General features: G+C 35.0%; 1 protein-coding gene across 1 annotated transcript in view; it reads right to left on the bottom strand.

The window, feature by feature from the left end:
• ADAM18 (ADAM metallopeptidase domain 18) overlaps positions 1–25,291 on the bottom strand; it is a 164,963-nt gene that overhangs the window by 12,745 nt on the left and 126,927 nt on the right. Inside the window, exons 17-18 of the mRNA XM_043563577.1 lie at positions 24,960–25,040; positions 7,544–7,658 (exon numbers count right to left, since the gene is read on the bottom strand). Of these exons, the coding sequence (XP_043419512.1) occupies positions 7,544–7,658; positions 24,960–25,040 (196 nt within the window). The remainder of the gene's footprint in view (positions 1–7,543; positions 7,659–24,959; positions 25,041–25,291) is intronic.

Below are 25,291 nucleotides of genomic sequence, written 5' to 3'. Positions count from 1 at the left end.
GACTTTGATAAATTCAATGATATAGGGAATGAACAACTCAAGTAGAATATATATTTTAGGATCTCCTTTTTTGTAAAAATGAAAACTAACCACATGAGTGATTGAATGATGCATGGATGAATTGATAGATGGAGAGCTATCTCAAAACATATCCTGCCAGAATCCAAGAGAATCCTCAATATTTTCTAATCAATATTTCTTTCCAAAGTTTACAAGTATCTTGATTTCTTCTATTATTATTTAGTGAATTTTTACTGGAGTATAACATAAAAACAGAAATTGATGCATGCCATGATTATACAGCTCAAAGAATTTTCTAAATTAAATACAACCATATAGTCAACACCAAATCCAGGGCTCAGGATATTATGAGTACCTCAGAACACTCAACCTGATTTTTTCTAGTAATTATACTTCCAAAAGAGAAATACTACATGAATCAATTTTTGACAGATTTTAAACCTTATGTGAATAGAATTATATTGTATGTACTTTTTCTTTTTTTTAATTTAATTTTTTATTTTTAAAAATGTACATCTAAATTAGTTAGCATATAGTGCAACAATGATTTCAGGAGTAGATTCATTAATGCCTCTTACCTAGTTAGCCCATCCCCCCTCCCACAACCGCTCCAGTAATCCTCAGTTTGTTCTCAATATTTATGAGTCTTTTCTGCTTTGTCCCCCTCCCTGTTTTTATATTATTTTTATTTCCCTTCCCTTATGTTCATCTATTGTGTCTCTTAAAGTCCTCATATGAGTGAAGTCATATGATTTTTGTCTTTCTCTGACTTACTAATTTCACTTAGAATAATACCCTCCAGTTCCATCCATGTAGTTCAAATGACAAGATTTCATTCTTTTTGATTCCCGAGTAATACTCCATTGTATATATATATACCACTTCTTCTTTATCCATTCATCCATCGATGGACATTTAGGCTCTTTCCATACTTTGGCTATTGTTGATAGTGCTGCTATAAACATTGGGGTGCATGTGTCCCTTTGACACAGCACATCTCTATCCCATGGATAAATTCCTAGTAGTGCAATTGCTGAGTCATACGGTAGTTCTATTTTTAGTTTTTTGAGGAACCTCCATGCTGTTTTCCAGAGTGGCTGCACCAGCTTGCATTTCCACCAACAATGCAAAAGAGGTCCTCTTTCTCTGCATCCTCACCAACATCTGGTGTTGCCTGAGTTGTTAATGTTAGTCATTCTGACAGGTGTAAGGTGGTATCTCATTGTGGTTTTGATTTGTATATCCCTGGTGATGAGTGATGTTGAGCATTTTTTCATGTGTTCGTTGGCCATTTGGATGTCTTCTTTGGAGAAGTGTCTATTCATGTCTTTTGACCATTTCTTCACTGGATTATTTGTTTTTTTGGTGTTGAGTTGGATAAGTTCTTTATAGATTTTAGATACTAACCCTTTATCTGATGTCGTTTGCAAATATCGTCTCCCATTCTGTCAGTTGCCTTTTCGTTTTTCTGATTGTTTCCTTCACTGTGCAAAAGTTTTTCATTTTGATGAGGTCCCAGTAGTTCATTTTTGCTTTTGTTTCCTGTGCCTCTGGAGACGTGTTGAGTAAGAAGTTGGTGCGGCCAAGATCAAAGAGGTTTTTGCCTGCTTTCTCCTTGAGGATTTTGATGGCTTCCTGTCTTACATTGAGGTCTTTCATCTATTTTGAGTTTATTTTTGTGTATGGTGTAAGAAACTGGTCCAGGTTTATTCTGCATGTTGCTGTCCAGTTTTCCCAGCACCACATGCTGAAGAGACTGTCTTTATGCCATTGGATATTCTTTCCTGCTTTGTCAAAGATTAGTTGGCCATACGTTTGTGGGTCCATTTCTGGGTTCTCTATTCTGTTCCATTGATCTGAGTGTCTGTTCTTGTGCCAGTACCATAATGTCTTGATGATTACAGCTTTGTAGTATAGCTTGAAGCCTGGGATTGTGATGCCTCCTGCTTTGATTTTCTTTTTAGAGATCACTTTGGCTATTCGGTGTCTTTTCTGGTCCCATACAAATTTTAGGATTATTTGTTCTAGCTCTGTGAAGAATGCTGGTGTTACTTTGATAAGGATTGCATTGAATATGTAGATTGCTTTGGGTAGTATCGACATTTTAACAATATTTGTTATTCCTATCCAAGAGCATGGAATCTTTTTCCATTTTTTTTTTTTTTGTGTGTGTGTCTTCTTCAATTTCTTTCATAAGCTTTCTATAGTTTTCAGTGTATAGACTTTTTACCTTTTTGGTTAGATTTATTCCTAGGTATTTTATGGATTTGGTGCGACTGTAAATGGATCCCAGAATGGTGGAAATCCTTAGATAGCAATTAATAAGTGGGGTGAATAAAACAGACATTGATGGGGTTGAAACAAAGGTGTTTTCTTAATGCTTGTTTATTTTTGAGAGAGAAAGAGAGAATGTGAGCAGGGAATGGGAAAAGAGAGAGGGGTAGAGAGAATCCAAAGTGGGATCTGCACTGATGGCACAGACCCCTCCGTGGGACTTGAACTCACGAGCTATGAGATCATGAACTGAGCCAAAGTCTATCACTTAACTGACTGAGTCACCCAGGTGCTCCAAAAACAAAGGTTTTAATACCGCACTACCAGAGGTGGGGTAAACAAAAGGGACCTCCTGCTGGTCCCCCAATATTGAAGTTCCTGAACAAGCTCATTATATTTTTCTCAGTTTGGAAAATTTTAAAAAGCATTAAGGTGGAGATTACAATGAGAAACAAGACCAGAAATCACTTGTGCTTGTGGTAGTGGTTAAGCAGATTGAGTTAAAGATTGACAAAAGGGCCTGAATCCCTCGGTTTGATTTCTCACTAGGGATGTCTCCCAAAGACTTTTTCACAAGAATGGGTAAAATGGTCAGGAAATGAGGGGGAGAAATTTCCAACACTCCTTGATACGGAAACCCTAGGGAGTGTGGTACCAAAAACACATTGGTGAAGTCTTGATGTGAGCTAAAATAGATTGGGAGAACATAAAAATATGAGGGCTGATAAGATTATGAAATTGGTATACATAAAAACTTTATGTGAAATGGTTGCATCTCTTTTACCTGATGTTATTATGGAGATGAACATTGTATCTGAGGGGAATGTAACCCGTACTTGGTTTTATAAAACAGAAGGGTATAAATATGCCCTTCAAGCAATATTAACTGAACATGCTAGATAGGAATTAGTGAGATGGTCTGAGCCCAAATATTGGAATGTTGTTAGAGGCAAATTCTCTGTGTAATAGCCCTATGTGGCATCTAGACTGACTTCGTTCTTTCAGGCATCTAATACCATCAAGCTAAGACAGTATCATCTCTGGTTTAGTCCCTTTTGAGCTGTTAATGTAATATTGGGTTTCTCTCATTAAATAACCCAATTATTCATTCCTCTATCCTTTACAATTATTCCCCCTTGTTTCCATTTGCACACAAATTGTTCCAGCTTTGGAAGGTACATTAAGCTTGGTTACTGTGCTGATCTAGCTTGCAGGCAACAATGCTAGTCTATCTAGAAAGTCCTTTCCCCTCAGTTCACTCTTGTTCACATAGGGTAAGATTAAAAAGGTACAGAACTAGTGGACTATCTTTACCCACAGGCAATATAGCTGCATTTATGGTTAGCCTAAATTTTGCCAGATGGGGTAAAGGTACATTCTTCCCCATCAAGGCCTTTCGGAATTCTGATATAAAGACAACATATAGTTTTGGTTTCTTACTTAGGAATTATGCTTGTTCCTTGCCTTGTATTTTCAGACTTGGATACACTAGAAAAACAGAAATCTACCAAGAGGGGGCACTCTTTTTAGCCTCACTCATGTTGAGTGTGAGCATACCCACATGAAGGTGTGTAAGACCTCGTGCCTTTATCTCCCTCCATTTTAGACAAAGTTTCCAATTCTTTATCAAACTAGTAGTCTGAGAAGAATATCTCTCTGCCCATAGTTTTGACATTATAGAGTGTAAAATGTGTTTCTTGGTCTAAACAAGTGATGGTCAACAATTCAAATTGGTGAAAAACTTCTGTTTCAGGTTTTGTTTTTGTTTTTGTTTTTGTTTTTGTTTCCTAATAGCACTCTGAGCATTTGAATCTACCACCAAGCAAGCAAACCCCAGGCCAGAGTCTATCTCTGTTAGGACCCATGTGTAGCTTCCCAGGGCTACCAGCATCAGTATCACTTGTCGGATATGATCAGGACCTTCCCACCAGGGAACCTGTCACATATCCATCTGCAGTCTTTGTCTCTTTTAGTGACAGACAGAAGAGCTCTTATTGGCATTTCGTGCCTCAGAGGTTGCAAGAAGAATGTGTCTGAATTCAGTCCATCTTTGTATTGCTGCAATATCCCTACATACCTTTATCTTGTGGACCCAGGTGGCCATCACAAGGAATCACATGGGAATATCTGATTATCAATTCAATCACCTTCTGAACTTGCAAGGGGATTCTGATGAGCATCAACATGTCCTACTTTAAGTCACTCCTCAAATCTCCATAGGGCCATGCCCCCATACAGGCATCCCTTTAATAGGTCAAGTTTCCATTGCCCCTGGACTCTGACCATAAGGCCAAGCCATTGGCTACTACTCATGAGTTAGTAGAAACCCCAAACCCAAACATAGAGGTTTTTACCATTGTTCACTTCTTCCATCACTTCAAGGAAAACAATATGCAATTCAGCCCACCAAGGTGATTTGACTTTTGTACATTAATTTTACTTTTTTAATTTTTTTAGAGTTTATCTTGAGAGAGAGAGGAGAAAGAGCATGTGTGTGTAGGCAAGAGGGGAATGGGCAGAGACAAAGGGAGAGAGAAGGAATCCCAAGCAGGCTTCCTGCTGTCAGCACAGAGCCCCACATCGGGGTCAAACTCATGAACCGTGAAATTGTGACCTGAGTTGAAACCAAGAGTCGGACACTTAACTGACTGGGCCACCCAGGCACCCAGTATATATGTTAATTTTATATCTTGCAACCTTGCTATAAATGTTAATTAGTTCTAGGAGGGTTTTTTTTTATTATTTGGGATTTTATACATAGACCATCATGTCATCTGAGAACACAAACAGTACTATTTCTTCAAAATTTTTATAATTCCTATTCCCTTTTCTTGTCCTACCATATTAGCTAAGACTTCCCTTTTTTAATTTATTTATTTGAATCCAAATTAGTTAATATACAGTGTAGTATTGGTTTCAGGAGTAGAACCAAGTGATCCATCACTTACGTATAACAAAATATGCTACAGCTTTTTAGTCTGCAATGTATGGCTCTTGTTTATGCTGTTTTTTATTTAAATTTCTTTAATTTTCTTTGTCTGGGCCATCCTTGTGTCTTCAGTTTTGTTTTCAGCCAAAGCTTGTTTGCTTTGCAAACACTTGTCTTAACTTTCTGCTACTAGATTTTTATGTGCATTAGGGAACTCATTCAAACTTCAGGTCATTTTCAAGCTTAGCTTATATTTTACCTTCCACCTGTATCTCTTGAATCTCCTCTGTGTTGTGCACAGGCTCCATCAGTTGAGGATACACTGATGGACATATGGGTGTGTTGGGCCTCTTAAATTTATAGTTACTCCCTAGTTTGTTGCTTGTCATAAAAGTTCTGCTATCTCTGTACAGCAAGTCCTCCATGTTATCCTGATAAACTGATTGCCAGTGTAGTTGACAATACTCCAATGAATCAAGTAATCCCTTTCTTCCTCCTACATACTTGGGTGGGAGGAAGCTAATGGTTTTCACATCTTGCTGTGTCCTAGTTAAATTACCATGTTGACAGAGCTGGGACTGAAGAAATAAGAACAGCCTCAGGGAAGGATTACCACAAATTTACACTCTTATTAATTGAAGTGGATTTCATGAATAAATACTTTTTATTAGCTTTTGGCCGATTTACAGAGTACTGAAATGGTTGGTTTGACAGGTTTTGTCCACCTTTTTAGTTGCTTCTGGAGGAGAGAGAGGTTTTGTTGATCTCCTGTCTATACTATAGGATAATTAAAAGACTAACTTAAACTATTTATTTATTTATTTATTTATTTATTTTACCAATGGTTTTCAGAAGTTTGATTATGATTGTCTTAAGTGTAAATTTCTTTACATTTATCCTTATTAAGGTTCATTTAGTTTCTTATATCTGAGTGTAAGCTTTTTTCACCCTGTTACAGAAATTTGGGGTCATAATTTTTCAAATATCTTTTCTGTACATTCTTTCTTTCTAATTTTCATTTGAACCACCCATTATATGCCAGCAGAAATGGTTGATTATCTCACTAACCTACAATGGTGAATCTCATGTGTTTTCCTTATGTCAAAGATCATAGTTGTGTATTATTACCTGATGAAAATATCTCATGTAATTTTATGGTAATCTTTCATGACCAGAAAAATAAGTCATTGTGACCATTCCTTTTTGTCATCTGTTTTTCAAGGATTAACAATTATTTTAGAGATTATGTCTCTACTGTTGCATCCAGAATTTATATCCAAATCTCTTATCTCATCACACATAAAAATGTACATATTTTTACCTTTCCAGAAATTACTTTCAATATAAGATAACTGTAAATTAAGGATTATCAGTCTCTGATGTCACTACTTAGTTGGCAACGTTATTATCAAATTCCCATGGATTCCCATAGATGTTTTCACATGGATTCTTTAACATGTAACCCAAACTCTATTTATACAAAATTAAATACATTATCTTCATGCTGTGTCCATCCTTCAATTATTTTTGCAAAGTAGGTATATTATCATTACCCATTCTTCTCCGTGTGCCAAATATAATGACCATATGAATGACCATCATGCCTTATTCATTGTTATTCATAAAAACACGATAATGCAACAACTTATCTTCTCTTTTATTGTTTATTTCAGGTCCTTATAATTAAGGTAATTGTTTTCCAATGAATAGTTTCATTCAGACTCATATTATCAAATCCATTCTCCATGGTGTTGCTTTATTGGACTTTCTGAAATGTGGATCTCGATACTATTGCCTTACCAGACTCTTAACATGTTTGTATAGGGAATAATGAATGAATGAATGATTGAATCAACATAATTTATGCAAATAAGAGAAAATATAAAAATTTACTCCAGTCAAGGTATGATTTATTATTAATTCCATTTATATTTTGTCATATGTATTTTCCAAATTTCATTCAGAATGACCACCCTATGCTATAGCTGTTTTTTAGGTCTACAAAATTTTTAATAATATAAAATGCAAATCTTTTATGTAGTGTTTATTCTTCCACATTTTAATTTGTTTTGAATTCTTGCTATGGTATTTATTGAAACTTGAATACCATCTTCTACTTATTTAACTAAGATGTTGAAAACTGAGTATCTGAGAAAATATTACAAATATTGTGTAATACTAATTTCATTAAAGTCACTATTCAAGATAGCCCTTTTAATTACTCAGGTGAACATGAAAGATTAGACTCAGCATTATATTTCTTTAACTATTTAATAAAACAACATCTATTTTTGTTTTAAAAGTTTTATTTCTACTCACCAGATTTCTGAACATTTCCATCATCAATACTTCCCCCTGGTGAACCAATCTGGAATTCACAATATGGAGGCCTATGGCCAGGAAAACAATGACAATTACCCAAATTATTACATATCTGAAACAAACAAAAAAATATAAATTTGTTAGTTTTTATATATTATGTATATATTCAAAAGAATGAAATTATTTTTCCTAAGTTTATTAATACTGTATGAGAAATAGGTTGGAAAAAATAGTGAAAATTTTGACAGCATAATGGTTAAGGACAAAATTACTACTTACGACCTTCATATATTGACTTTCTGATAAATACTTTGCCTTCCCCAATCATTTTTATTAAATGAGATTCAATATATTATGGCCATCATATTCACAACATTGGGTGAATTTAGAATTTTTCAAAAATATTATATCATTTAGTTATTTTGTAAACATTTGCTGCCACCACTTACACATTTCCTATTTCTGCACTTTAATTTCTATACAAAATATGACAATTAAATTACCAACAATTGACTTGGCCACTTTAATTTCTTATCCTAGTCATCTTTCCAAAATTTTACTTTAATGATAAGCCATTTGCATTTCATTTTAAGTAAACATATTTTCCAAAATAAAATAAAATAGATGTAAAAATATTAAAAATGAAAAACAAGTAAAACTTTATGATCAACTCACACCTCTAACAGTTTACATCTATGGAGTTTATATGTTATTTGTGCTTTTACACTTAATAGTTTAGTATTTTCATTTTGAAGTAAAACAAGTAAATACAATTTTATAAAATTCAAATACTTAAAATGCATAAAACTAAGAGTTTTCACCCACTAATTAAGTTCCACTCACCACTGCTAAGAATTTTCTGTATTTCCTTCCTATTCCTGTATCATGGTCTATTTCTTCTTTCAGTTTTGTTAATATTTCATTATTAATATTTCATTATTAATATTTCAACAATTAGTTGTTGTTTCATGGTCAGAACTTCTTTCTCAGAGTGTAATAATACACCAGCAGGTATTTTTCCAAAAATGAAGAATTATCTACTGGAAATGGCATGGTTTCATTCCAAAAACCTGGGGTATACATTGCTATTCTTCTATTAAAGCATAATTCAGCATCTTTCCCCACCCATGAAAACACTAATACCATTTAATCTGGGTAATAGGACTGAAGCAATAGGGCTTGCATTTACCAGCTGAGTCAGCTTCAAGGACCTCACCTACTATCTTCCCTACAGTAAGCTGATAGCCTTTCATATCACTTGATATATGGTTTGTAACAATATTTTCAGGTATATAATAGGCTGTTACTAGAATCTGAGGAAACCCAATAGTTGTCGTACTTCCATCTTAATAGTGGAAAATGTAAAACAAAATAATATGTCCTTTTCTTCAAAGGAGATGTCCTGACATGACATAAACAACTGGACTCCTAATCATTTATTAAAGTACAAGCCACTGAATATCCCTAGTATTTAGCTCTCATCCTCTGGAACACATATGTCTTATAGATACCTACAAAGTGCTAGCTATTTTTGCTTATCTGGTCCATTAGCATGATATCATTGATAGAGATAAGCACTGTGATATTCTCCACATGTCCAAATAATACAGATATTGTTTGATTACTCTACGAAAGAGGATGGGAAAATTAACCTAGTCCTGGGAAAAACTAAAATGTATATTGTTATTCACTCCATGTGAATATGATAACTATCAGATGATTTTATTTTCTAATAAAGATGAACTGGAACAGATTTGTCTGATGAATAGGCACACACCATATACCATATCTTAATCTTTAGTAAAGACAACACATCTGGCACAATTACTGCAAATGTAAATACAACACTTTTGAGTTTGAGGATCCTATTATCATCCTTCAAGATATGCCTGGTTTTGTAGACTAGAGTAGTAACTTAAATGGAGATATTGTGGGGGCCACTAACTTTATATCTGCTGTATTTTAAAGGTGACAATAATCCAAGCCATTTACACCAGGACGTGATACTGTTTTTGGTTTTATATTTTATCCATCTAGGGAAGTTTCAGAGGCCTCCACTTGTATTTACCCATAAGACAATTTGACACCACACATCAAAAGTTCTAGGTGGCAGTTTTGCCAAGCATTATATATATATATAAATTCCAAACATACACATAAGGAGGGGGGAAATAGCCACTGGGTGAGTCCAAAGACCAAATATATCCTAGGAAAGAATTCCATTTATTATCTGATCCCTATATGTCCATGTCCTAAAAAAGGGAAAGTGATGAGTCTTCAGGTTTATGAGTATTTGTATCAGTTTGGACCTTGTGTCCAACAGTTCTCAAAATGTTTGGAGAACATTTATTTCAAAATATAGTTACATGAAGAAATGGCCATAGTTCTTGTCAAGAATAGGAAGAATCATCATCACATAACTATATTGTTTTGATCCTGTTGAGAACTTCGTATTTAAGATGCTGCTGCTTCTTTAGTTAGTGATTCATGGTCAAAAACCTTGCTTAGTTCCAGAAATGTGGCAAGAAATTGTGACATTTTATTGGGACAACTGCTTTCAGCTTCCTGATTATCCTTTGTTAATTACAGTTCATTGGATAGATTGAACAGTACTTGTGTTGGCTGCATATTTTTTCACCAACAAGAAAGGTTTCCATAATTCTCTGAGGACCAGGCCCCTCTGGTTTTCCCTAGTATCTTGCCATTATTTATGATAGTTTCTGATCATTATTGACTTCTATTGTCTCATGGTTCTGTCATCCCCATGGGTATCAATGAACCCAGATCTGTAATAGTATCTCCTACCATGAGCATGGACTACACTAAATTCCTAACCATTTCTAGTGCATTTTTGATTAAGTAAAATTAAGTAAATAAATGATATATCCTATGGACCTTCACGTGATGCACTGCCATTTTTAGGGTTAGGCCTTATATAGTATATCCAATTAGCATGCCCATTTATCTGAGGCTTATAATCTCTTCTTCTACCATAAATATTCTGGCATTTGTATTCATGTGGTATGAGCCATTTTTTCCCCATGGTTCTAGGAGACATCATAGAAGTGTACATGCTACATCTATTGAGGATTTTTTCAGTGTCCTTATAAAGGTCCTTCAAATCAATAAACATTCTCTAGGTCAACCTTATATTCTAGTTATTTCATAAAACAAACTCAGAATTAAGTTCATGACTACTGTTCTTGCCCCTATTGGGACAAGTCTTGCATTTCCTTTGGAGTGTAATTGTTTTTGTTCCTTATCAGGCCCAGAACATCTCCAGTCAAATTATACTGTAATTCTTATTATTGGTATAGTGGCAGAAAGAAAAGTGGGAGAAAATTTTAGGGGGCATATGTTAACTTGCAAGTGCCAGACCTCTGTATAATCTTCTAGCAAGTGGGGAATTTTATCCCTTGACAGAAATAAATGAACCATTTCTGTAGGTTCAGATGAATCTGGAGATTTGAGATTTTGGGGGGATATCAATTCAGACAGCCACTTCCCACATATCAGAGTGTCATTACTTTCCAAGATTTTCTCATATATTGTCATAGAATAACTTTTTTGTTGGAGACTACTTCTTTTTAATCAGTACATCATGTCTGATTGTCAACAATAAGTTACATGCCATGCTAAAAAAATCACAATTTGAAGAGACAGAGAAAGGTCTAGACCAGACACATATGCCAAAGATGTTGGAAGTATCAGACCAAGGATCTAAAGCAGCCATGATTAATGTGCTTAGGGAAAGTAGACAACATAAAAGAACAGATGGGCAATATAAGCAGTGAGATAGAAATTCTAAAAAAATATATTTTAAGTAATAGAAATCTAAAGCACTATATGGAAGACATGAATTCCTTTGATGGGCTCATCTGTATACAACCAAAGAAATAATCAGTGAGCTTGAGAAAATGTCAATAAAAAAATTCCAAAACTTAAGTGCAAAGAGAAAAAACAATAAAAAGATACAACAGAATATCCAAGAACTGTGGGACAATTAAAAAATATATACATGTCATGGGAATACCAGAAGGAGAAAAAAAGAAAGGGACAGAAAACTATTTGAAACAATATTGACATAATTTCCCCAAAGGTCCTATACATAAACTTCAGAGAATGTCAGGCAAGGCAAACATTTTAAAAATGCATGTGGAAATAACATTCAAACTGCAGAAAATATAAAAAAGTGAAGAGAATATCTTGAAAGCATCTAGAAAATAAAAAAAACCTTATCTACAGAAGAGTAAGGATGATAATTATGTTGTACTTTTCTTCAGAAATCATTGAAAGCAATAAGAGAAGGGAGTGAAATATTTAAATGCTGAAAAAAACCAAACAGCCACCTTGAATGTGTATCCATTAAAATTATACTTCAAAAAAGAAGGAAAAATAAAGACTTTCTTTTTTTTTAATTTTTTTTTCAACGTTTATTTATTTTTGGGACAGAGAGAGACAGAGCATGAACGGGGGAGGGGCAGAGAGAGAGGGAGACATAGAATCGGAAACAGGCTCCAGGCTCTGAGCCATCAGCCCAGAGCCTGACGCGGGGCTCGAACTCCCGGACCGCGAGATCGTGACCTGGCTGAAGTCGGACGCTTAACCAACTGCGCCACCCAGGCGCCCCAAGACTTTTAAACAAACAAAATTTCAGAAAATTTGTCACAAATATACCTGCTTTGCAAGAAATGCTTCAGAAAGGACTGATGTAGATTAGAAACTCAGACATATGTACAGAAGAAAGAGTAGAAGAGAAGGAATAAAGGAAGTAAAATAAAATATTTTACTTTTCTTATTCTTTTTTTTTACAAAGTTTATTTATTTACTTATTTGAGATAGAGAGCGTGAGCAGGGGAAGGGCAGAAAGAGAGAGAGAGAGAGAGAGAAAGAATCCCAAGTGGGGCCAGAACAAAGGAACAATGAGATCATGACCTGAACCAAAACCAAGAGTCAGACACTTAACTTACTGAGCCACCTGGCACCCTTTCTCTCACGAATTTGACCAAACTTTTAAGAAAGAAATTATATCAATTATTTACAACCTCTTCCACAAAATGAAGCAGAAGGAATATTTGCAAACTCATTCTGAGGTCAGCATTATCACAATACCAAAACCAAAGACATTATAAGAAAAAATTACAGACCAATATCACTCATTAGCAAAAATGCAAAAATTCTCAAAAATATTAGCAAATCAAATTATAAAAGAATATTATATCACAAGAAAATGGATTTTATTCTTGGTATACAGGTGAGGTTATCATTTGAAGATCAATGACTAACCTATCACACCATTAGGCTAAAAAGAAAAGTCATATGATTATATATCAATAGATTCAGAAAAAAGGACTTGACTAAACATGTACAATATATGATTGAAAATCACCAATCCAGTAAGAAACGGGGAAATTTCTCAATAGAAGGAAAATCTACAAAAATGCACAGATAACATCATACTTAAAAATGAGAAACAGAAGACCTACATATAGCCAATATGTACCTGAAAAGATGCTCAATATTACTGATCATAAGAGAAATACAAATCAAAACCACAATGATATATTACCCACACATGCTAGAATGGTTATTATCAAAAAGATGTGAAATAACAAGTGTTGGTGAGGAAGAGGAGAATAAGGAACCCTCATGTTGGTGGGAATGCAAATTGGTGTAACTACTGTGGAAAACGGTATGGATGTTCTTCAAAAAATTAAAAATAGGAATACCATATGATCCAGTACTTCCACTTCTTCATATGTATCCAAAGAAACCAAATCACTAATTTTTAAAGATGTTAATTATAGCATTTTTTTAATAATAGTCAAAATATGGAAACAACCTAAGTGCTCATCTATGAATGAATGGATAAAAAGATGTTATATATCCTCACCAGCATCTGGAAAACAGTGTGGAGGTTCCTCAAAAAATTAAAAATAGATCTACCCTATGACCCAGAAATAGCACTGCTAGGAATTTACCCAAGGGATACAGGAGTGCTGATACAAAGGGACACTTGTACCCCAATGTTTATAGCAGCACTATCAACAATAGCCAAAGTATGGAAAGAGCCTAAATGTCCATCAACTGATGAATGGATAAAGAAATTGTGGTTTATATACACAATGGAATATTACGTGGCAATGAGAAAGAATGAAATGTGGCCTATTGTAGCAATGTGGAAGGAACTGGAGAGTGTTATGCTAAGTGAAATAAGTCATGCAGAGAAAGACAGATACCATATGTTTTCCCTCTTATGTGGATCCTGAGAAACATAACAGAAGATTGTGGGGGAGGGGAAGGAAAAAAAATGTCAGAGAGGGAGGGAGGCAAACCATAAGAGTCTTAAAAACTGATAATAAACTGAGGGTTGATGGGGGGTGGGAGGGAGAAGAGGGTGGGTGATGGGCATTGAGGAGGGCACCTGTTGGGATGAGCACAGGGTGTTGTGGAAACCAATTTGACAATAAATTTCATATTAAAAAAATGTTTTATATATGAATACTATTCAGCCATAAAAACAATGAAATATTGCCATTTGTGGCAACATGGATGGACCTTGAGGGCATTATGCAAAGTAAAATAAGTTAGAGACTAGAAGGCAAATACTAAATGATCTCAATTATAGATAGAATTTTTATTTTTTATTTTATTTTTTGTCTTAATACAGATGATTATTTTTTATTTTTTAAAATTTTAATATGAAATTTATTGTCAAATTGGTTTCCATACAACACCCCGTGCTCATCCCAACATAGATAGAATTTTTAAAAACAAGCATATAAATACAGAAACAGATTGGTAGTTGCCACAGGTGGGGGGAGGGGGGATGATGGGTGATGTGAGTAAAGGTTGTCAAAGGTAAAGTCCCCAGTTATAATATAAATAAATTATGGAGATGTGATGTAACTATGATGAATATAGTTAATAATATTGTATTGAATATTTGAAAGTTACCAAGAGAGCAGATCTTGAAAGTCCTCAGCACAAAAAAAAATTGTAATTATGTATGATGATGTATGTTAACTAGAATTATTGTGGTGATCACTTTACAATGCATACAAATATGAAATCACTAAATTATACACCTGGATTATACCTCAATAAAAAAAAAGTCATACATAAGAATACATAACAGACTAGGGGAAAACCTAAGAAAAAAATAAATTGAAATAGAGTAAAACAAAAGACAAAGTTGAGGGAGAAAGGGAAAAAGAGCAAGTGGCAAGAAGAGAGTAAGCCATGGGGTTCAGAGAAAAAAAAGAACTTATTTTGTGAGATTTCACTTGTGTGTTTGGGGTGGAGGGTCACAGATGAGAGGCTCCAATGTAAAATAATATGAAAGAAAATTATGAAGAATAGGAAAAAGGAATATTATTGGTGTTCCCTAGATTTATAAATTGCATCCCCTTTATTGTTTTTCAGGAAGTAAATGTTTTTTATTATTTTTAATTTAGATATGCTTATTTGAATGTGACTTTCTCTAAGGTTTGAATTCATTTTTAAATATACAGATAGGAAATTGCTCTACCTTATTTAGAATTTCACATTAATATGGCCTACTACATTGAAGGAATATAAGAAAAAATAGTGAGAATATAGCTAGAAGCTTTCCTGCTAAGATCAGGAACAAGGCAAGGACGTTTAGTCTTACTACTTTTCTCTTTCAACATTATACTTAAAGTCATACCTAATGGTTTTAGTCATAAAAATTTATGGTACCTAATGGTTTTAGTCATAAAACATATGACTTTAGTCATACCTAAAGATTTTAAATATAAAACCTTAAGAACAGGAAATAAGAACAGGAAATAAAAGATATAAAATTGGGGAAGAAAGAAATACAATTTTTTCTTCTCAGATGAGATGATTGTGTAAATTATCCCAAAGAATCGACAAAAAGAGATATATGAGCCAATAAGTGATTATGTAAGGTAGCATAATGAAAGTTTAATATACAAAAGTCAACTGTGTACTTATATATAACAATAAACAATTGGCATTTGAAATTAAAAACAATGCCATTTATATTAGCACCAGAAATAATTGGTTTCAAATTTACAAGACCTGTATTAGGAAAACTGCAAAAGTCTAATGTAACAAACTCAAAGATGTATGAAAATGGAGACATATTCCATGTACATGGATATGAACATTCAATATTTTTGAGATGTTAGATCTTCCACACTTGATCTATACATTCAATACATTCCCAAGAAAAATTCTAGTTGGTTATTTTCTGGTTATTGATAACTTATTTGGCAAACTAATGTTTATATGGAGAAGCAAAAGATGCAGAATAGCCAACATAATGCTGAAGAATAAAGAAGAACCATTTAACTACTTGACATGTATGCATTTTTTAAGGCTACAATAATCAAAACAAATTAATGGAATTAAATAGAGAAGATAGAATTAAACCCACATAAATATAATCAACTGATCTTTGATAATGGAACAAAGGCAGGTAGTTCAATGGAGAAAATATCATCTTTCAGCAAATGATGCTGGATATTCACATGCAAAAAGTTAGTACTTATTATTAATTTACTTAACTAAGTTACTAAGTACTTAGTTAACTTTTTATAAAAATTAGCTCAAATGGATCATAGATATACATGTAAAATACAAAACGGTTAAACTTCTAGAGGATAAAATTGGAGCAAATCTCCATGACCCTGGATTTGGAGATAACTTTTTAGATACTTCAAAAGCATGTCATATGAAAGAAAGACATGGAATTAAATACTGAAAACTTTGTCTTTAACAACAGAGACCAGATTCAGGAATGCCCACCACTTACAGTCAATCAATAACTAATATTTTCAATATAATCTGCTGTTCTTTTCTTAACTTGTTGATATTCATATGTAGATTATTACTTTTCAGAGTAATAAAATTATAAATTGCCAGGGAGATTAATTGAAACAGAAGTATATACTTAAAAGAGTTGAAAACTTATCTTTACACAAAAACCTGTACATGGATATTTAAGTAATTATATTCATAATTGCAAATTTTGGAAGCAAACAATATGTCTTTCAGAGATGAATAAATAAACTCATATCCAGACATGAAGAAATCTTAAGTGTATGTTACTAAGTGAAAGAAGTCACTTTGAAAAGGCTTTATAACTATATAACTATATATACTATGTAACTATATAAGATTCTAGAAAAAGCTATATACTAACTATATAACATTCTGGAAGAGGTGAATCTATGGAGACAGTAACAAAATCAGTGCCTGCCATAGGTTGGGGCTGGGGGATAGAAGAGGCACACAGAGGATTTTTTAAGCAAGTGAAAATTATTATTATAATGTGTATTATAATAGTGGATACATGTCATTTTACATTTGTCCAAAACCATAAAATATACAACACAAAGAATGAACCCTAATGTAAACTCTCAGTAGTTTGGGTAATTATAATGTACCAGTGTAAGTTCATCAATTGTAACAAATGTACACTTTTGATGCAGGAAGCTATACTTATGTCAGGGAAAGAGACATATGGGAAAATTCTATATTTTTCCCTCAGGTTTTCTGTGAACCTAAAACTGCTCTTAAAATATTCTTCTTATTATTTTTTTAAAAGTATGTTAAAAATGAAAAGTTGGGAAGATGGCGGCATAGGAGGATGCTGGGCTCACCACGTCCTGCTGATCACATAGATTCCACCTACACCTGCCTAAATAACCCAGAAAACCAGCAGAAGACAAGCAGAACGGATTCTCTGGAGCCAAGCACAGACGAGAGGCCCATGGAAGAGGGTAGGAAGGGAGGAGAGGCAGTGCTCGCTACACGGACTGGTGGAAGGGAGCCGGGGGAAGGGGCAGCCCGCCAGCCAAGCAGAGACCTCGAGTCTGGCTTGCAAAAGAAAAGGGGCCAGGCAGAGTGTGTTGGGACAGCAAGCGGGATTTAACATCTGGAAGGTTATAAGTTAACTGCTCTGCTCAGAGAACTGGAGGGCTGAAGGACAACGGGAGGGAGAGTTGTGGAGCCCCGAAGGACAGAGCTCAGCTTGGTGGGAAACAAAGGTGCTAGCCAGCACCATCTCCCTTGCCCCTCCCCCAGCCAAAATTCCAAAGGGACTGGTTCCTGTCAGGGAACTAGCTTGCACCACGCAAACACCCAACGCTGTGCTTCTGCAGATCCATCCCTCCAGTGGCGGGTCTGACTCCCTTCCGCTGCCACAGGGCCCCTCCAGAAGTGGATCACCGAATGATATGCTAGGAGAGCCTGCCATTCCCCCCCACCCCCCCCCCCCCCCCCCCCCGTGCACATTGCCGATCCACACCAGCTAATACGCCAGACAGATCCCCAGCACCACAAGCCGGGCAGTGTGCAAGTAGCCCAGACAGGCCATGCCACCACACAGTGAATCCCACCCCTAGGAGAGGAGAAGAGAAGGCACACACCAGTCTGACTGTGGCCCCAGTGGTGGGCTGGGGGCAGACATCAGGTCTGACTGTGGCCCCACCCACAAACACAAGTAATTCAATACATCACAGGGGAAGTGCCCTGCAGTTCCACACCACTCCAGGGACTATCCAAAATGACGAAACGGAAGAATTCCCCTCAAAAGAATCTCTAGGAAATAATGACAGCTAATGAACTGATTAAAAACGATTTAAACAATATAACAGAAAGTGAATTTAGAATAATAGTCATAAAATAAATCACTGGGCTTGAAAACAGTATAGAGGACAGCAGAGAATCTACTGCTACAGAGATCAAGGGACTAAGGAACAGTGAGGAGGAGCTAAAAATGCTATAAACGAGCTGCAAAATAAAATGGAAACGACCACGGCTCGGAGTGAAGAGGCAGAGGAGAGAATAAGGGAACTAGAATATAAAATTATGGAAAAAGAGGAAGCTGAGAAAAAGAGAGATAAAAAAATCCAGGAGTACCAGGGGGAAATTAGAGAACTAAGTGATGCACTAAAGAGAAATAATCTACACATAATTGGTGTTACAGAGGAGGAAGAGAGAGGGAAAGGTGCTGAAGGTGTACTTGAAGAAATAATAGCTGAGAACTTCCCTGAACTGGGGAAGGAAAAAGGCATTGAATTCCAAGAGGCACAGAGAACTCCCTTCAGACGTAACTTGAATCAATCTTCTGCACGACATATCATAGTGAAACTGGCAAAATACAGGGATAAAGAGAAAATTCTGAAAGCAGCTAGGGTTAAACGTGCTCTCACATATAAAGGGAGACCTATAAGACTCGTGACCGATCTCTCTACTGAAACTTGGCAGGCCAGAAACGAATGGCAGGAAATCTTCCATGTGATGAACAGAAAAAAATATGCAGCCAAAAATCCTGTATCCAGCAAGTCTGTCATTTAGAATAGAAGGAGAGATAAAGGTCTTCCCAAACAAACAAAAACTGAAGGAATTCGTCACCACTAAACCAGTCCAACCAAGAGATCCTAAGGGGGATCCTGTGAGACAAAGTACCAGAGATATCGCTACAAGGATGATACAGACATCACAGTGACTCTAAACCCGTATCTTTCTATAATAACACTGAATGTAAATGGACTAAATGTGCCAACCGAAAGAAATAGGGTATCAGAATGAATAAAAAAACAAGACCCATCTATTTGCTGTCTACAAGAGACTCATTTTAGACCTGAGGACACCTTCAGGTTGAAAGTGAGGGGATGGAGAACTATCTATCATGCTACTGGAAGTCAAAAGAAAGCTGGAGTTGCCATACTTATATCATACAAACTCGACTTTAAATTAAAGGCTGTAACAAGAGATGAAGAAGGGCATTATATAATAATTACAGGGTCTATCCATCAGGAAGAGCTAACAATAATAAATGTCTATGCACCGAATACCGGAGCCCCCAAATATATAAAACAATTACTCATAAACATAAGCAACCTTATTGATAAGAATGTGGTAATTGCAGGGGACTTTAACACTCCACTTACAGAAATGGATAGATCATCTAGACACACGGTCAATAAAGTAACAAGGGCCCTCAGAGATACATTGGATCAGATGGACTTGACAGATATATTTAGAACTCTGCATGCCAAAGCAACAGAATATACTTTCTTCTCAAGTGCACATGGAACATTCTCCAAGATAGATCACATACTGGGTCACAAAACAGACCTTCATAAGTATACAAGAATTGAGATCATACCATGTATACTTTCAGACCACAATGCTATGAAGCTTGAAATCAACCACAGGAAAAGGTCTCAGCAACCTCCAAAAATATGAGGTTAAAGAACACCCTCTTAAAGAATGAATGGGTCAACCAGGCACTTAGAGAAGAAATTTAAAAAATATATGGAAACAAACAAAAATGAAAATACAACAATCCAAACACTTTGGGATGCAATGAAGGCAGTCCTGAGAAGAAAATATATTGCAATCCAGGCCTATCTCAAGAAACAAGAAAAATCCCAAATACAAAATCTAACAGCACACTTAAAGGAAATAGAAGGAGAACAGCAAAGACAGCCTAAACCCAGCAGAGGAAGAGAAATAATAAAGATCAGAGCATAAATAAACAATATAGAATCTAAAAAAACCTGTAGAGCAGATCAATGAAACCAAGAGTTGGTTTTTTGAAAAAATAAACAAAATTGACAAACCTCTAGCCAGGCTTCGCAAAAAGAAAAGGGAGATGACCCAAATAGGTAAAATCATGAATGAAAATGGAATTATTGGGGCGCCTGGGTGGCGCAGTCGGTTAAGCGTCCGACTTCAGCCAGGTCACGATCTCGCAGTCTGTGAGTTCGAGCCCCGCGTCAGGCTCTGGGCTGATGGCTCAGAGCCTGGAGCCTGTTTCCGATTCTGAGTCTCCCTCTCTCTCTGCCCCTCCCCCGTTCATGCTCTGTCTCTCTTTGTCCCAAAAATAAATAAACGTTGAAAAAAAAATTAAAAAAAAACAAAGAAAATGGAATTATTACAACCAATCCCTCAGAGATACAAGCAATTATCAGGGAATACTATGAAAAATTATATGCCAACAAACTGGACAACCTGGAAGAAATGGACAAATTCCTAAACACCCACACGCTTCCAAAACTCAATCAGGAAGAAAGAGAAAGCTTGAACAGACCCATAACCAGTGAAGAAATTGAATCGGTTATCAAAAATCTCCCAACAAATAAGAGTCCAGGACAAGATGGCTTCCCAGGGGAGTTCTACTAGACGTTTAAAGCAGAGACAATACCTATCCTTCTCAAGCTATTCCAAAAACTAGAAAGGGAAGGAAACTTCCAGACTCATTCTATGAAGCCAGTATTACTTTGATTCCTAAACCAGACAGAGACCCAGTAAAAAAAGAGAACTACAGGCCAATATCCCTGATGAATATGGATGCAAAAATTCTCAATAAGATACTAGCAAATCGAATTCAACAGCATATAAAAAGAATTATTCACCATGATCAAGTGGGATTCATTCCTGGGATGCAGGGATGGTTCAACATTCGCAAATCAATCAATGGGATACATCACATTAATAAAAGAAAAGATAAGAGCCATATGATCCTGTCAATCGATGCAGAAAAGGCCTTTGACAAAATTCAGCATCCATTCTTAATAAAAACGCACAAGAAAGTCAGGATAGAAGGATCATACTTAAAGATCATAAAAGCCATTTATGAAAAGCCCACAGCTAACATCATCCTCAATGGGGAAAAACTGAGAGCTTTTCCCCTGAGATCAGGAACACGACAGGGATGTCCACTCTCACCGTTGTTGTTAAACATAGTGTTGGAAGTTCTAGCATCAGCAATCAGACAACAAAAGGAAATCAAAGGCATCAAAATTGGCAAAGATGAAGTCAAGCTTTCACTTTTTTCAGATGACATGATATCATACATGGAAAACCTATAGACTCCACCAAAAGTCTGCTAGAACTGATACATGAATTTAGCAAAGTTGCAGTATACAAAATCAATGTACAGAAATCAGTTGCATTCTTATATACTAATAATAAAGCAACAGAAAGACAAATAAATAAACTGATCCCATTCACAATTGCACCAAGAAGCATAAAATACCTAGGGATAAATGTAACCAAAGATGTACAAGATCTGTATGCTGAAAACTATAGGAAGCTTATGAAGGAAATTGAAGAAGATATAAAGAAATGTAAAAACATTCCATGCTCATGGATTGGAAGAGTAAATATTGTCAAAATGTCAATACTACCCAAAGCTATCTACACATTCAATGCAATCCCAATCAAAATTGCACCAGCATTCTTCTCGAAGCTAGAAGAAGCAATCCTAAAATTCATATGGAACCACAAAAGGCCCCGAATAGCCAAAGGAATTTTGAAGAAGAAGACCAAAGCAGGAGGCATCACAATCCCAGACTTTAGCCTCTACTACAAAGCTGTAATCATTAAGACAGCATGGTATTGGCACAAAAACAGACACTTAGGCCAATGCAATAGAATAGAAACCCCAGAACTAGACCCACAAACGTATGGCCAACTCATCTTTGACAAAGCAGGAAAAAACATCCAATGGAAAAAAGACAGTCTCTTTAACAAATGGTGCTGGGAGAACTGGACAGCAACATGCAGAAGGTTGAAACTAGACCACTTTCTCACACCATTCACAAAAATAAACTCAAAATGGATAAAGGACCTGAATATGAGACAGGAAACCATCAAAACCTTAGAGGAGAAAGCAGGAAAAGACCTCTCTGACCTCAGTCGTAGCAATCTCTTACTTGACACATCCCCAAAGGCAAGGGAATTAAAAGCAAAAATGAATTACTGGGAACTTATGAAGATCAAAAGCTTCTGCACAGCAAAGGAAACAACCAACAAAACTAAAAGGCAACCAATGGAATGGGAAAAGATATTTGCAAATGACATATTGGACAAAGGGCTACTATCCAAAATCTATAAAGAGCTCACCAAACTCCACACCCAAAAAACAAATAACCCAGTGAAGAAATGGGCAGAAAACATGAATAGACACTTCTCCAAAGAAGACATCTGGATGGCCAACAGGCACATGAAAAGATGCTCAATGTCGCTCCTCATCAGGGAAATATAAATCAAAACCACACTCAGATACCACCTCATGCCAGTCAGAGTGGCCAAAATGAACAAATCAGGAGACTATAGATGCTGGAGAGGATATAGAGAAACGGGAACCCTCTTGCACTGTTGGTGGGAATGCAAATTGGTGCAGCCACTCTGGAAAACAGTGTGGTGGTTCCTCAAAAATTAAAAATAGACCTACCCTATGACCCAGCAGTAGCACTGCTAGGAATTTACCCAAGGGATACAGGAGTGCTGATGCATAGGGGCACTTGGATCCCAATGTTTATAGCAGCACTCTCAACAATAGCCCAATTATGGAAAGAGCCTAAATGTCCATCAACTGATGAATGGATAAAGAAATTGTGGTTTATATACACAATGGAGTCCTACGTGGCAATGAGAAAGAATGAAATATGGCTCTTTGTAGCAATGTGGTTGGAACTGGAGAGTGTGATGCTAAGTGAAATAAGCCATACAGAGGAAGACAGATACCATATGGTTTCACTCTTATGTGGATCCTGAGAAACTTAACAGAAACCCATGGGGAGGGGAAGGGGGAAAAAAAAGGGGCTAGAGTGGGAGACAGCCAAAGCATAAGAGACTCTGAAAAACTGAGAACAAACTGAGGGTTGATAGGGGGTGGGAGGGAGGGGAGGGTGGGTGATGGGTATTGAGGAGGGCACTTTTGGGATGAGCACTGGGTGTTGTATGGAAACCAATTTGACAATAAATTTCATATATTGGGAAAAAAATAGTAAAATAAAAATTAAAAAAACAAAAATCCCCTAATCATTTGGATAATTTATAAATAACTGTGAAAGTAGAGAAAAGTAATTTTGAAATAATTCAAACTGAAAACCTCTTTTGTGTAAATATCCAATCAGCTAAAATACTGACAAGAAATTTATTTCACTGGACTTTTCCAGACTTTTAACAGCTCTTTTTCTAATTTTTATGCAAATAAAACTTAAGCCTAAAAAGAAAGAAAGAAAGAAAGAAAGAAAGAAAGAAAGAAAGAAAGAACAACACTACCATAACTGCCAATAATTCACAATAATATGTCTAAGCAACTACATGTTCTTAAAATTTGAACTAAAGTTGGAAATTATAGACTTGTAAATCAACTCTATAAATTGTAAATAATAAAGTTGCCTATCTGTTGACATGTCATTGGAAAGTAAATAGAGCTTCTCCTAGATTTAGATTTTACCTGACATGTTAATTTTAATTATGAAACAAATAGTGAAAATTCGTAAAATAAATACAGAAGTCTAATCTTACTTATTTTAATGTCATTTTTCATAGTGAAAAATTGTATTAAAAATACAAAAGTGTAAATAAAATAAAAATGGCAGTAGATGAAGAAAATAAATTTGTGTCCAATAAAACAGTATCAATAATCTATAATCTCTAACTTTGTTTTGAGATTTAATAAAAATCATTAAGGCTAAAGTCTTACAATGGAAAGTTAAACAAAGAAAAACAAAAGCTCAGAACAATAACTATAGAGAGTAAAAAACAAAATATTAAAATATAGTTATCCTCTTTGTTAACAACCTATAGAAAATTAAAGATAATGCAAAAAGCATTTTATATAGTCTAGATCCAAACAATTTAAAAATTATAAAATTGAATCCTATAAGTTTGGTAAGTTTGAAATAACTTTTATAATGTTGAATGCATCTTACACTGATTTTGTTTTAGGAAAAATAATTTAAGAAGAACCAGAACTATAAATTAAAGAAGTAAAAATTAAACATAATTGTGACAGCAAATTTGTATTATTAGATTAAGATAGTTAAGCAGTTGGGAAGAAATAAAAATTTTTGCATAAGGATACACTTCCTATTAGAAATCTCTTCATAGGAACAGTCAGAAAATTCACTAATGTATCAACATGGTTTTAAGTGTACTCTGTATAAAATATTATATAGCCATAAATTTTAATTATTAAGAGTATGAGGGAGAACTAATACATTCATACTTATATTTATTTTATATGAATTTTATATAAATATGAATTTATATAAGTAAATTTTTATTTATAAGTAAATGATTTATGTTTATAAGTACATATTTATAAGTAAAGCATGAACTTATTGTCATAAGAAAAGAATAAATGGTTTTCATTTAAACATGTTATTAATTCAAAAGTTGTGGGTGCTTACAATAAATTCAACACATGTAGTATAATATATTTAACAGTCTTTGAATTAGCTTCACTGATTTTCTTTATATTGATTAGCTATTTCTGGACCAGGTCAGATTAAAAGTAACCTAGAGTCTCAATTCTCCCAAATAAGATAATTTTTTTATTTTTAATTACCCACAAAAATAACATTTAACTTAGAACTATAAAAAAGTTACTTACTCCATTTCCTCTGCATTTTGTAGCAGCATTACAGTTATATTCCATCAAGTGAACTTTTTTGCAGGTTTTATTTATACAATACTAAAGTAAAACACAGATAATATTTCATAATCATTCATACATTTGATATAACATGAGAAAAGAATTATTTCTTATATGCCCTATTTGAGACTTTTTATTCCATATTACTCTCATTTGGGTACAAAAAGTCTAGCATTCCAATACAAAATCTAAACAATAATCAATTAAAGAAAAATAACTTGGGTGTTTGCCTTGACATAGTTTTTTTTGTAATAATGTAATATAATTTGGCCTTTAGGAATTAAATTGAG

The sequence above is a fragment of the Prionailurus bengalensis genome, chromosome B1 (assembly GCF_016509475.1).
Source record: "Prionailurus bengalensis isolate Pbe53 chromosome B1, Fcat_Pben_1.1_paternal_pri, whole genome shotgun sequence".
Taxonomy (NCBI): Eukaryota; Metazoa; Chordata; class Mammalia; order Carnivora; family Felidae; genus Prionailurus; species Prionailurus bengalensis.
This window is presented reverse-complemented; position numbering and strand designations above follow the sequence as displayed.